Raw genomic sequence first — 14,258 nt, 5'->3', positions numbered from 1 at the left:
TTTCCTAAAGAGCAGAGAGAAGAAAAATCTTTATCTGTGTTTCAGAGGTTGTTCAGCTGAAAACCATCCTTAAGATACATTTTATCTTGGATTGTTGTGTATTTATATAAACAGTCTTTATATGGTGATATCCTTCTGTGTATGGAAAGTGACTCATCTTGACTAGACCCTGGATAACCTAATCTGACTTAATTTACAACAGAAGGTTGGATGAAATTAATCTCCAGAGGTCTCCATATAAACATCCAGCCTAGATGTTTCCATGCAGTATTGTGGCAGTATCCATAGGCGCTGGAATGGGTTGCCCAAGGAAGCTGTGAATGCTTCATCCCTGGCGGTGTTCAAGGCCAGGTTGGACAGAGCCTCGGGTGGCATGGTTTAGTGTGAGGTGTCCCTGCCCATGGCAGGGGGTTGGAACGTGATGATCTTAAGGTCCTTTCCAACCCTAACTATTCTATGATTCTATGACTGTCTGAAAGTCCCTGACCACCTTGGTGGTTGCTTCCTGAATACTTTTTGGGTTGCAGGAAAGACACAAAGTCTAAATAGTTTTTAGCAACATAAATGAACCTATCATAAGTGAAGGTTACTTATGGAAGTGTAGGAGCAATACCTGATTTTTGTTTGTGTAGTGCACCTTTACCTTCCAATGTCACTGTAATTGCTCCCAAACTGAGATTGATCTGTTTATTCACATATGCGTTTCCTCTACTGACTTTCACACATACTGTAGTGATATCAGCTCGTAATTTGGAAAGTGTTTTGGGTCTGCTCACTATAGTAATATGCTTTTGTTCCAAATGAAAAAGTGAGAAATCTCAGGAAAAATTTCTGTTTAAGGTCTAAAATTGTCAGCTTTATGCTAGAGAAGCTATTATCTCCTGTTCTCCTTAATGACAAGTATGCAGATAACACTTCATGGCCCATGTCACAGCAGTAGCTAAGTTGAAGTATGAATTCTGTCTTACAGTGGTGTTTTGACTCTAGCCTCTCCTTTTTGAAACTTGATGGGTGACAGGATCAAAAAGGGTCTTTATTTTGTGTGTCAGATTCTAATTTCTTTATCATAAGGTAGTTAAATAATATGCTCAGATTGAGATGGTAGTATCTACATCAGTCACTCATTCTGGGCACTAGGCCCTCTGATCTCTCAAATACTGGTTTAGCTTTGAACTGATCATACTAACAGCTGTCTAACCTGTTGTTAAAGGTGAAGAGAACCGAAAGCTGCCCTTTGTTACAGGCTACTGGCAGAGCTACCGCATGAAGTAAAATAAGAAATGGATAATGTAACTTGCTCCCTTGTGGTTTTGAGTCTTTCATTCTGTAGATAAGAAATATCTAAAACTTCTCTTGCCTCTGAGCTCTTTCTAGGCTCCATATTGATTTTATTTATTTTGTTTTTCCCTCGCTGCTCTCTCAGCTGGTTGTATAAATGCTGTTTTCTCCTTTTAATGGGAGCAGAAAGGGGTTTTGGCTCGTTTTAGAAAATCTTTGTAGGATTAATCATTCTTGTAGCTGAAAATAGCCAGTAGGTGGAGGCAAGGGGCCCAAAAAGAGGGAAAGTGTCTGATGTTTGCGGTGATTTGGGCCTTACTTCTCCAGATCACCAGTTCAAAACAACTTGAGTAAGAACTTCTTTTAGTTTTGCTGTACTTAAGTTTACAAATCTAAACCTGTCATAAATCTTTCCAGTTTAAGAGAACATCCAGGTAGCTGGTGCCAATATCCTGTAGAATCCTGTTAACTAATTTAAAATAATAAAGCTAGGTTGAATCATTGCCTAATACTTGATTTATTGCTTGTGCAGTAATGACTAAAATGTTGATTAGGTCATTACCTGTTCTTTCTCTGCAAAACAGTAAATGTATTTCATAACGAACAAGAAGTCAAACATTACCTAGATGCAAGATGCATTTTTTAGTATATTTCCAGATGTTGTTATGCTCCAAAAGTGGGAAAGTGAACATAAATCCTTTAAAAAAGGATTCCTTATGGGTTGTTTTGCTTCAAGCCTATAATAGAGGATTTGGAAATAGGGTGAGAAATTGAAAAGAACTGTATAAAATATTTTGAGGTTGTATATTAAGGTATTTAAGGGGATACTTAAAATGTTAATGCTGCATTAAAGTTCTTCTGAATACTACTCTGATATCTGACATGGAATGATTTTGATCATGAGTTTGATAGCAATTCTGATCAACTGCACACTAGATTCAGTTATGTTGACTATAAGACTATGTGATACTACAGCCATTAATCCTGTAGTTTTAATAACAAAATAGTAAATATTTGATCTTTCTAAATGGTCTTATGACTTTTCTAAACTTTCTTTAGCTTTGTAGGTTTGTGCCAATTATTTTTGAGTGCTGTATTTATAATCTCTTAGAGTACTGATGCTTCAGTTTCATTGCTTACACTTCTCTGCTTTTTTGTCTGCTTACACCAGAGATGCTAGAAGGCAAAAAGAAAGAAACACCAAAACAATTTAGTAACCTGTTTATGTTTAGACTTCAGCTCTGTGTTACTTGGGTTATTTCAAAGTGTAGGTCATTTATTTTTGGCTATAAATTTTCCTTTTCAGTATTGATGGTCTTTGAATTTCAGCACTTTTATTCTTCAGTACTGGCAAATTTACTATACAAAAGTTTTGTTTCCTTAGCAAATAATTACTTGATAATTCAATTGCCACCAAATTGCTGCTGTTTGGGGTAAAGGCCAGGAGCATCCTTTTCTTACATTTCTGTTAAAATATCTGAAAGCTTTTTTTATCCTGTCAGCAGACTTCTGTACAAGAAGTCTTCCCTTCCGATCTTGCAGAGAAGGTAGCAGACTTCTCAAAAATCCTAACAACAAAACAAACTACAAACCATGTCATTCATCAGTAGCCCTATGCTGGGAGAGGAGATTATTCTATTGAGAGAAACAGATCTGAAGAAATCAAAACATCTAAACCAAAGATTTGTCTGTCATCACAGATGAAGGGATTTCTTTTTTGATTTTCTAATACTCTCTGTGGCTGTCATCTGCTTAGAGACATGCAATTTTGTAGTGATTATGGGAGTCCTGAGCATGTGAATATACAGAAGTGTGTGGGCAAGAGAAAGCTGTTTGGTACAACCTCTTGGGATTTCCAAAAGGCATGAAGTAAATTTCTTGTACCAAAGGTTCTGAAAGAAATTAAGGTAAATGTCTTCTTGTGAGCAGGTAACTAGTTAGAAGATGAGAAACTAAGATTCAATTTTTGTAGTAAATGGGAGTTCACCAGCAAAGTCCTGCAAGAGTCTCTGCTGGATCTTGAGCTGCTTAACATCTGAAAGGCAATGAGGTGAAGTCTGGTGAAGTTTACTTGTGTTAAGCTCCTTAAGGGCAAGCTGAGAAGGGATAAAAAAGGACTTTTCAAGCCTGTGCATTAGGGGGGAAGCACTTTAAACTTGTAGAGAGTGATAGGCCTTGGGCTGACAGTTTCTTGCAAAGATGAGATCTTGATGTTTTTGCAGAAAACTGCTTTGATAATGCTTTCTGGATTTCCTACTGAGAATCGAGTGTCAAAAATATAGAGTGTTCTAAATTTTAGTTTCATGTTGCTGACTTTCATAAATAGCTTCTAGTAGATGTTTTAGCAACATATGCCAATAAATAGGGTTTGAGGAATTAATATGTCTTAAGAATGAGGGATTCTTTGATTGCATTGCTTTGTCCTTGAATATTTTACCACTGGTAGTCTTTGAATAGCACCTAGCATGTCTATCTTGAGAGTCTAGAAGTTGCATAATGAAGGTTAGTTAGGTGGTTGTAGGACACACTTTACAAAATAAAGAACAGTTTTTACTACCTTGCAGTTAACTTTTTTCTTTGATACAAGTCTTCACCAGTTTTTCTGTATGCTCAGAAGACCTCCAATTATAATTTGACAGTAAAATGTTGCTTATGGAATTATGCCTTCAATGTTTTGTGCGCTCAACTGACATGATGGCTTGGTGTTCTCATATTTCTTTCTACTCCAACCTTGTTTGGAAATAGGGTTTACAAAAGAAGCTGAAGATATTTCATATTATAAGCAGTTGCCCCAAATGTTAGCTTTGTGGTGTTCCTGTTTAACCACTTATGGTAGACAAAATAATGTATTAGCTTTCGTTAAAGGCAGTCATTTGTTTGTCTTAAGCTTTCTGATGTTTGACAGCAATAAATGTGCATCGAAGTTACCTGTACTTGAGAAGTCTCTGTCAGTTTCCATCTTAATTCTTACACCTATTTTAATTGTATGCCTTACATATTGTACACCAATTTATTGTATGCCTTAATGGGCATTATTAATGGGCATTATTGGCCATAATTAAGTAATGGGGATGCCTGTACTATCTTATGGTGCCGTAGATTTACTGAGGCTGACACTAAAACCTTGTTACCAGTTTCTGTTCCAAGTTACTGGAGATTCTCTCCAACGAAAGCATCATGCTGTGTTGTGTATCATTTGTTCTGGATGTGAGGTGTAGTCTAGGAGATGCATAGGCCAATGATCAGGCCAGTAGGATTTACAAGCTCTTTACAAGCCATAGCTTTACCAGTCAGTGAGCAAGATTATGGACAGAGCAGACTTATGTTCTTGTAGGAACGTGCCCTAACATTTATCCATGATGTTTCTGAAAGTCTTACTGAGTATTTCACTTGGTCATGCTCCTGCTAGGATACCTCTAAAGTAGACAGGACTGTCATAGTTAGTATTTAATGTGAAAGGTCTCTGTTTTTATAAGAGTGATGCAAAGTTGAGTGTATTTTGTACTGAGATCCAAGGGTTTTAAGGATGCTTTGAATTCTGTACCATTTCATTTGCAGGACAAAAAACACTCTTTAAGCTGTTAGTGCCATCAGACTCACACAGCTAAAATTAGACAAACATGAAAAGACCAGTTGCTTCAAGCAGTGTTCTGTGGGAATGACTTGTATGTTGAGGAAATACCACTGGTAATATGTGTTTTGTTTCAGTTGTTTTTATGCCTAAACTGAGTGCTTATCTTGTGGTTTTTTAGCAGCACAGTGGAATGAAGTTTTCCATGAAGGGGACTCATAACCAAGGCAACAGCTACAGCCCTGTCAGCAGTGGAGGCATGAGGCAACCAGTTGGTAACCGAGGACATCACCAGTACAATCGTAATATCTGGAGGAGAAAAAAACACAGAGACAGTTTGCCTATTAGTCTGAGCAGATAATGGCAGATGCCAAAATGACCTTCCCTGTTCAGACAGACTGAGGGAATGCCACTCAACTTGAGGGATAGAGACCAGCGTCCAGCACATCGTTTTATTGGTGTTGCCAAATATCTGCAGCTGACTTCTTTGCATGTTTCTTTGTGTGGTGGTTCAGCCCATCTTCAAGAAGTAGTTGTGCTTATCTGTGAAGCCTTATTAAATGTGGAAGTTTGTTTTCTGCCTTCCCACAATGGTTCATACAGCGCCGAAGCAGCTCTCACAATAGAACTGCAAGGACATTTACAAATGCTGTGGCTTTTTTGCTGTGGCAACATCTGTTCCTTTGTGGGTTCTGTTTTGTTTTATTTTGGAAGTGAAGGAAACTTCAGCCCCTTGGAATTCTTTATTTCCCTCTTTTTTTTTTTTTTTTTCCCCCTCTTTGCAGCAAATCACGTTGGGAATTCATAGAAGTAAATTTGCTGCTCTCCTGTTTCTGTTTCAAAGTTCAGATTTTTTTTGCTCTGTAAATATCGGAAGTATAATTTGTGCAATAACTTGGAATTTTTAATTTAATTTCATATTGTCACATAAGTTATATTTAAGGGGAGGAGGTTTTTTTAATTTACAGATCCTTTCCCAGGTTGCATTATCTAAGTTGGGTTCATAGTTTTGGCAGGTTGTCTGAGCAGTGTTACAAACATGACATTTGGTAATATTTGAGGCTTCTTGATTCACAATGAAAGTGCGATTTGGCTTACAGTTTTAAGAAGATATTAGCTCCAAAGCATTTTGACCCTGTGTTTTTTAGCTCATTGTCTGGCCTCTATCAGTTGTCTTGCTCTGACCAATGAGTTTTAATTTTATTCCTTTAACTAGACAACAAATCCAGCATTTGTAGTACCAGAAATAAAACTTTTTGACGGGCAGGGGAAAAAGGTTGGTTCAAGTCCTGATGTGAAATTAAAAAGCTGTGAACTACACGCTTTGATGTATTTTAGTAACGTAACCTGTTAATGTTTGGGTTCAAACAACATTATTAAACAGAGGTACCCGGCTTAAGGAATGTGGAGAAAGGAAATATGTTGATTCCATTAAGGAATCTGTATAGCAGTATGCATTAGTTCTGTTAAGAGCAAATATATAAAAAGTACTTCAGCTGCTCTAAGCATTACGAGAAGTATCTTTTCATGTATTGCAGGAGAGCACAGCCCAGTGTTGTACACAGTATGAGTGGCTGGCACTAAATTTACAGATGCATACAGGTATACTATGCAAGTGTGTATTGCCATGACAAACACTGTCTTTAACTTTTTGAAAAATGTACATCCTGCCTAACCCTGAGTTTTTAAAGCACCACAGTTGTCCTGGGACTAGGTCACATCTCATGCCCTCTAACTTCACATTTCTTTTAATGAGAGCTCTTAAGCTATACAGAAAACTACAGATCAGTTATATAAATCCACTCGCAGAGAAAGCTGAAGAATCGTGTTAACAGGACATCTAAACTGTGTACGGATACAGAAGGTTTTAAAACTGATACCTGAATATTAAAATGAGGTGTCAAGCATGAAGCTTTTTTATACACTGTATGCCTTTGATGCAGAAGTAGTTCATGTTATTACTGAATCTGTCAAACATGAACAGGTCATTGAGGGGATAGAGGGCAACATTCCAAAGTAGAGTAGCGCATATCTGTTCGCAAAAAGTTTGTCTTAATGCTCCAGACTCATCACAATTTAAGAAAAGTTTTACAAATTGTGAGCTGATTCATCAATAATATCTAAGGGCTGTTACATGAGCCTGTACTGCTTAGTCTTCACACACTAGCAATATTGAGCATAACTGCATTAAAGAGCCTTCAAAGGCTTTAGTTGGTGTCTTATACTAGTGTCCATTTTAAAGCAAAGCTCATTTGAAAAGTGGTATCATGTAACACTTCAGTCATGGTGAACCAAATAAATTGGCCTGGCTATCACTGTGGTTATGTGCTACAGGTTTAAAAGGAGATCATGTTTAAATTTTTTGTGTGGACAACTATGTGGAAGCTAAAATTGACATATTTTTATGTAAAGTTTTCTATTCTTTGATTTTTAATAAACTTTGGAGACCAGTCACTCTTCTGTACATTTTTATGGGGAATTTAATGGATGAAGTAGTACATGACCTTATCCTGCTGTTTGACTTGCACTTTGCACATCTGCTTTAAATTGTTCGTGCTGAACACCTTCAGAATGAGCTTGGAAGGTGGATGGACCCTCTCTGCAAAGGTTTGTGATGTGTTAAGAACTGGAGTAGTGAACATGGCTGTTGGGTTTGTAGTGGTGGATTTGACTCTTTGATAATGAGAGAGCAAAGGAACTGGAGATAATCCCCTCTTTTAAGAATATTGTTGGGAACTGACTAACTGATCCCTTGGGATACCTTAGCATTCTTTACAAGTCTCTTCCTGTAGTTTCTAAATCACTTTTAAAATTTTTGTCCTGTTTTCAGCCTCCTTAGGGCTTGGACATAGCTTGTGAGGGTTTTTTTTTGTAAATCCATGAACTCCAGGAAAGGGAACTGAAGTGTTTTTGATAGACAGTAATGCAGGGCTAGGAACTGAGAATCAAAGAGGTCTGTAGTACTTGGTCAGTCTTAGTGAGCATTCACTGCAGAAAAATAGAGAAGTGATGAGAAAATACTAAGCACTCAATAACAGCTGGGTTAGTAACTTTTTTTCTGTGAAGATCAGTTAGCCAGTGGGACATGATTGACAGAAGAATGTGTAATCTCTGCAGACACAAAGATTTAGTGCAGCAGCGCTGGTCTTAGAATGTCAGTTTTCCTGGGCTCCACCTTTCCCTTTTCTTGTCCAGTTGATGGCTTTGCTTTATTCTTCCCACAGATTCAGCCCAACTATTTATCCTTGTTAGTCTTTTAATGCATTAGGAGTCTCCTTGACAATTTGAACCCTTGTTCTTCAACTATAATTTGATGCCCACATGATCTGTTTCCCAGCCCTACTGACTGTTTTGTACACTGTTTACAGGCAAAATTAGTCATGGACTTTAGATGTGGAAGGAAGAGACCGCAAATTGATTTAATGAACAGGATCCACAGAGTGCATTGTAGAAGGAGCTCAGTTGCTGTCTGTTGCTATTTCTAACAGCTGTCACTGCTGCTGTTGGATTCTTTCTGTACTCCATCCCATTGTACTGAGGCAGGGTAAGAAGACAAAAGTGTGACTGCTGGTGCAGTGTTGTTAGTTCAGCTGTATTTCTTTCCACTGGAACAGCTATGTATGGGACACCATCTTGAGAATGGGCATAGCAACAGTCTGTCAAAGAACAGTGTTAAGAGTGTAGTGTACCTTTAAGCAATGTGACCTCTCTATCATTTGTGGGCAAAAAGCAAACTTACATTTTGAATGCAGGTAACAGATAACAGGCAGCAGGTAAGTCGGGGTATATGTGGATGGGGTGAATTTGTCAACTTCTGAGCTTGCAAGGACAGCAAGCCTTATACTTGGTGGCTGCTGCCAGTATCCTGTTATAAATTTAGTAACACCTGGGCTAAACCCTATTTCTCAAGAGTCAGAGCTGTTGATCAGGTGGCTGATCATGTTCTGTACTTCTCCACAGTGATTATTTTGACTGGGGCTTGGAGTGTTCTGTAAAGTAGATGGAGTGCCAAAAAGGAGGATTTTGGAAGTGGTCTTAGAAAGGAGACCTTAAAAGAAAGACACTGGAGACGATGCATGGAGAAAAACACTGGGTGTGGCCCAGGACCTTGGCTGATACTGCCGTGGACTGGTAACTGGGTAGCTGTATAGTGTGAAGGGACTGGCTTTTCTGCCTGACCTTCATGTGCCAGCAGCAAGTCTCCCTGCTGGGAAGGGAGGTGAGATTAAGCATAATGCTTTGGGGGAGTGAGTGCATGAGTGTGTGAAATAACCAGCTGGGGTCAGAGCTCTAATCTTGTTAGTTTGTGAATAAACCCCATGATTTAGACCCAGTATAGGTTACTGTTTAATTTGCCTGTAACAGAACATGGTGTCAGTTTGACAATATTGATCATTTACTGAACCTTGAGTTCACAAGCAGAAGAATGCTGTGGCTGACCTTTCCCAAAATCATCTTCAGGTAGCCTTAAGCTTTCTTTTCAACCAGGATATTAACTTCTGTTAAATTTGTTTTTGTTCTGGTTGTGCTTGTTTCTGTTTTTACTTCCAACACACCACAAGTTTCAGTGGAGGTGCCTTGCCTATTCTGGATGACAGAAATCCTTCTTATGTTCTTGGCAGTAAGAGATCAATTAAGGAAACCTGTGGACAGCTTGTATCTGCAAGAGATTTATTGGGCAAAATGTTTTTAACCTTTTAACCAAGGATTCTTACTAGAATATCTGCTATATAATGTTATAATTGGTTATGATTGCTATGGTTGCAGGCTACAATTCTCAGTGAAAGGATGATGGGGATGCCTCTTGTTAGGACATCTTTGTACCTGAAACATACAAAATTGTTGCCCAAAGCTCTGGTTGCGTTTCTTCTCAGTGTCACACTACTGCAAAAGTTTTAGCGTAGTGTTACCTATTTCACAGCAGTCTTTCAGTTTCAAATCAGCTGGGGATCCTCCAACGATTTGCTTTGTTAATGAACCATTTTTAATGAGGGACTATTGCATGAACATAAGAATGAGTGGAGGTCTTTTTCCATCAATGAGCAGCCCATGTGCATGCTCATACTGTTGGTATACATATCTACACTTGCGATCAGGAAAACTTTCTGCCATGTTATTGCTAATGGCCCTCGTGCCACTGCCACTCAGGCTAGGATATGGGGTGCAAAGGGCATCTTCTCTGACCCCCCGCTACCTTCCCCTTGCCCACTGATGCTATGTCTTTTTCTGTTGTGAATTCCTAGTTGTGCCACAACTGTCCCCTGCTTCAGTAAGTTAGGATTGCTGAACGGTAGGCTGATTTACTGTTTTACTGAAACATGGGTTCCAAATAAATGCTTCATTGACTCATTTTTAAACCTAAATCAATAGGGATTTCGGAGCTCCTACTACAGGATTTTCTGTGTAAGAGGATAAAGGCAGTGTTTAAACTGGAAGCCCATAATCTCTGTGCTATAAAATTCCCACTTTCCATCAGTGAAAACTTTGGTACTGATCCTTTGCCAAAGAGATGCCTTATTGAAAAAATCTGTGCAAGAAGATTTCCTATTTCTTGCCTCTCCTTTCCAGAGAGGAAAGGCTCAGTCTTCTTATGGGCTATATCCACCCCTTCAGCATCTAGGTAATCTGAGGAGCCAAGACCAGTAGGTGAAATCTCACCATTGTCAGGAGTTGCTTGACCAGACGATAACAGACAACTTGAGTATCGCTTATTGCATAATTGTGGGTGAGATCATCAAATCATCTCTGCTCTCTCATGGAAATGTCATAGGAGACTGAGGAGCAGAGAATAAGATCAATCTACTGGTCCTTCATACATCTATGTGCAGTCTTCTGCATACAAACAAAGTTGCAGTTCTCGACTGGAAGTGTGAATTTTGTTCTGCTGTCCTTACAAGGACCTCGGGGCAGCAAAGTCAGCCCAGCAGACATGGTTGCTACTCAGCTTAAGAGAAAATACTGCCACTTCTGCTCAAGAGCAGCTCTGTTGCAACAGCTTTCCAGTTCTTGAGAAAACAACTTTCTGTTTCCCACCACTCTTTTGTTAAGGAGGAGTCATCAAGGAATGTAAAGTTATGGATGTGAGTGCTAGGAATCACAAGTGGTTGAGCACTGAGAGCAAATACTCTGGAGTGGTTGTGGAATTTCCATTCGTTGAAATCTTAAAAGCCTGCCTGGACAAAGCCCCAAAGAGCCCAATCTAACTTCAGAGTCAGTCCTGTTGGGCCAGGAAGCCAGGCCACATAACCTCTGTAAGGCTCCTCCTGGTCTAAATTTGTATATATCATCACACAAAAAAAAAAAAAAAAATTTTTTTTGGTTTTACTTCATCTCTGTTGGGTTTATGAAGTGCTTTAAGAAGGACAGAAGCCAGGCAGGAATTGTTTTTTTTCTTGTTTATTTTTTTTTGTTTTGTTTTGTTTTTTTCTTTATCCTGCACTTTATCAAGTGTATTGGCACATTCTAGGACCAACAGGATCACTGGTTGAGAAGTAAAACAATAAATCTTCCTGAGTAAAATGCATTGTTGTAACTGATGAACCTACAGCTTGTCTCTGCTGATTTCAGTCAACTTGCATTTGTAATGGTGATACAAGTGAAGATGTGCAGGAGTAGTGGTCTGTGTAAGACACCAGAAGAATACTTAAAAATGTGAAGTCCTTCACCTTTTCTTCCTGTTGATAGTTAAGTACATCCATCATGGAAAACTTTGATCATTAAAATCTGCTTGTTTCCATTTATTCTGCAGTACAGGAGGAGGTAGATTACTTATGCTAATACTACCTGAAAGGTAGGAAAACAGCGTTGATGGAGCTGAATCCATAATAAAAAGCCTCCTTTAGAGGCAAGATTTGGAAGCTGCTATTCGCCTAAGTTTTTTACCCTAAATACCTCTAGATCATATCTGTCTAGATCAGAGCTGTCCCTTACTTTGCACTGTAGAAATCAGAGAATAATATTCACCAGGAGTGGGTATATAGAAAAGAATATTTCCACAAAGCAAAAGGAACTGAAATCTAAGAGCTTAATGATCTTAACTTGAAATACAAAATAACCATCCCAGCAGAATGGGGACTGTGACATGCCAACCTGCAGATCTGCTACTAAGCACTCAAAGCCACCAGCAGATAACGTCATAGTGCTACTATGATGTATGGCAAAGAGCTCCAGGATCTCTAAGATACTCTAAGAAATAGCAAAAGTAATTTTCTGGACAACTCAGTGTTTCATCTTTATTTCTGTGGAAAAGTAGAACAGGGCTAATTAGAAACTGGGTCATAATTTAACAATACATTGGATAAATTAGCGTAATGCCTAGCCCAATGTTTCTGCTATTAAAACCAAATAGTTTGTTTTTAAATTGTTCAGTAAAGTGTATGGCATGATTCAGTGGCACACGGTGAAGGAACCAGGGTGTTACCTTCTACTTAACCGGAGTGGAATCGATAGGTGGCGCTGAGTGCAAATTTTTGGGCCAAGGTGGTGCAGTTAGTTGAAGATTAACTTTGGAAACAGCTAACTTGGCTGTGTTTGCTGAAGACCGTGGCACAACAATTGCCATGCACTGGCTGAATTTGCTGATGTGACAAATGTGGCAAGTGTGACCAATACTCGGTCTTGAAGTTTTGTTGTAGTGAGTATTAGAGATGGAATGAGATACAAAGTGCAAAGCTGGAAATTAAAAAATTATAGGTGCTTTCAGATACTGAAAGCTCATGCCTTAGAAATGATAGACAGGAGGGAGACCTGGGCATATTTTTTGACAGCATGATGAAATTCATCAACCTGTCTTGTAAAGATGATATGCGAACCTAAGACGTATCAGAGGAAACACTTAGAATCATAGAATTGTTAGGATTGGAAAGGACCTCAAGATCATCTAGTTCCAACCCCCCTGCCGTGGGCAGGGACACCTTACGCTAAATCATATCACCCAGGGCCTTGTCCAAACTGCTCTTGAACACCACCATGGATGGAGCATTCACAACCTCCCTGGGCAACCCATTCCAGGGCCTCACCACCCTGACAGTAAAGAACTTCCTCCTTATATACAATCTAAACTTCCCCTGTTTAAGTTTTAACCCGTTACCCCTTGTCCTATCACTACAGTCCCTAATGAAGAGTCCCCCCGCCAGCATCCCTATAGGCCCCCTTCAGATACTGGAAGGCTGCTATGAGGTCTCCACGCAGCCTTCTCTTCTCCAGGCTGAACAGCCCCAACTTCCTTAGCCTGTCTTCATACAGGAGGTGCTCCAGTCCCCTGATCATCCTCGTGGCCCTCCTCTGGACTTGTTCCAACAGTTCCATATCCTTTTTATGTTGAGGACACCAGAACTGCACACAATACTCCAGGTGAGGTCTCAGGAGAGCAGAGTAGAGGGGCAGGATCACCTCCTTCAACCTGCTGGTCACGCTGCTTTTGATGCAGCCCAGGATACGGTTGGCTTTCTGGGCTGCGAGCGCACACTGAAGCCGCCTCATGTTCATTTTCTCATCAACCAACACCCCCAAGTTCTTCTCCACAGGGCTGCTCTGAATCCCTTCTCTGCTCAACCTGTAGCTGTGCCTGGGATTGCTCCGGCCCAGGTGTAGGACCTTGCACTTGGCATGGTTGAACTTTATGAGGTTGGCATCAGCCCACCTCACAAGCGTGTCAAGATCCCTCTGGATGGCATTCCTTCCCTCCAGCGTATCGACCGAACCACAGAGCTTGGTGTCATCAGCAAACTTCCTGATGGCGCACTCAATCCCACTGTCCATGTCAGCGATGAAGATGTTGAACAAGACCGGTCCCAACACCGATCCCTGAGGGACACCACTCGTTACTGGTCTCCAGCCGGACATTGAGCCATTGACCACAACTCTTTGCGTGCGACCATCCAGCCAGTTCTTTATCCACTGAGTGGTCCATCCATCAAATCGATGTCTCTCCAATTTAGAGACAAGGATGTCATGTGGGACAGTGTCGAACGCTTTACACAAGTCCAGGTAGATGACATCAACTGCTGTACCCCTGCCCATCAGTTCTGTAGCCCCATCATAGAAGGCCACCAAATTGGTCAGGCAGGATTTCCCCTTAGTGAAGCCATGCTGGCTGTCACCAAGCACCTTGTTGATTTTCATGTGCCTTAACATGCCTTCCAGGAGAATCTGCTCTCTTTTTCCAGTCGTTGGGAACTTCACCTGACTGCCATGATTTCTCAAATATGATGGCCAGCGGCTTTGCAACTTCATTCGCCAGCTCCTTCAGGACCTGCGGATGGATCTCATCAGCACCCATGGACTTTTGCACGTTCAGATTTTTAAGGTGGTCTCGAACCAGATCTTCTCCTACAGTGGGCGCAAGGTCTTCATTCTCAGTCCCTGCATCTGCCTTCCAAGACTTGGGTGGTTTGGTCAGAGCCTTTGC

General features: G+C 40.2%; 1 protein-coding gene across 6 annotated transcripts in view; it reads left to right on the top strand.

The window, feature by feature from the left end:
• The window catches only part of TENT4A (terminal nucleotidyltransferase 4A), a 60,354-nt gene extending 53,051 nt beyond the window's left edge, over nt 1-7,303 (top strand). For 4 of the 6 annotated variants that reach the window (XM_062610870.1, XM_062610867.1, XM_062610865.1 and 1 more), the window contains one exon: nt 5,031-7,303. In XM_062610870.1, the coding sequence (XP_062466854.1) occupies nt 5,031-5,210 (180 nt within the window). In that variant the 3' untranslated portion in view covers nt 5,211-7,303. The remainder of the gene's footprint in view (nt 1-5,030) is intronic. The other 2 variants (XM_062610866.1, XM_062610869.1) reach the window with 1 other exon arrangement.
• Nucleotides 7,304-14,258: the final 6,955 nt, after the last annotated feature.

Source organism: Pezoporus occidentalis, unplaced genomic scaffold, assembly GCF_034315485.1.
Source record: "Pezoporus occidentalis ecotype Australia unplaced genomic scaffold, CSIRO_AGI_Poc_V1 ctg15, whole genome shotgun sequence".
NCBI classification, from domain to species: domain Eukaryota; kingdom Metazoa; phylum Chordata; class Aves; order Psittaciformes; family Psittacidae; genus Pezoporus; species Pezoporus occidentalis.
The sequence above is the reverse complement of the archived record's forward strand: the minus strand, read 5'-3'. Positions and strand labels throughout refer to the sequence as shown.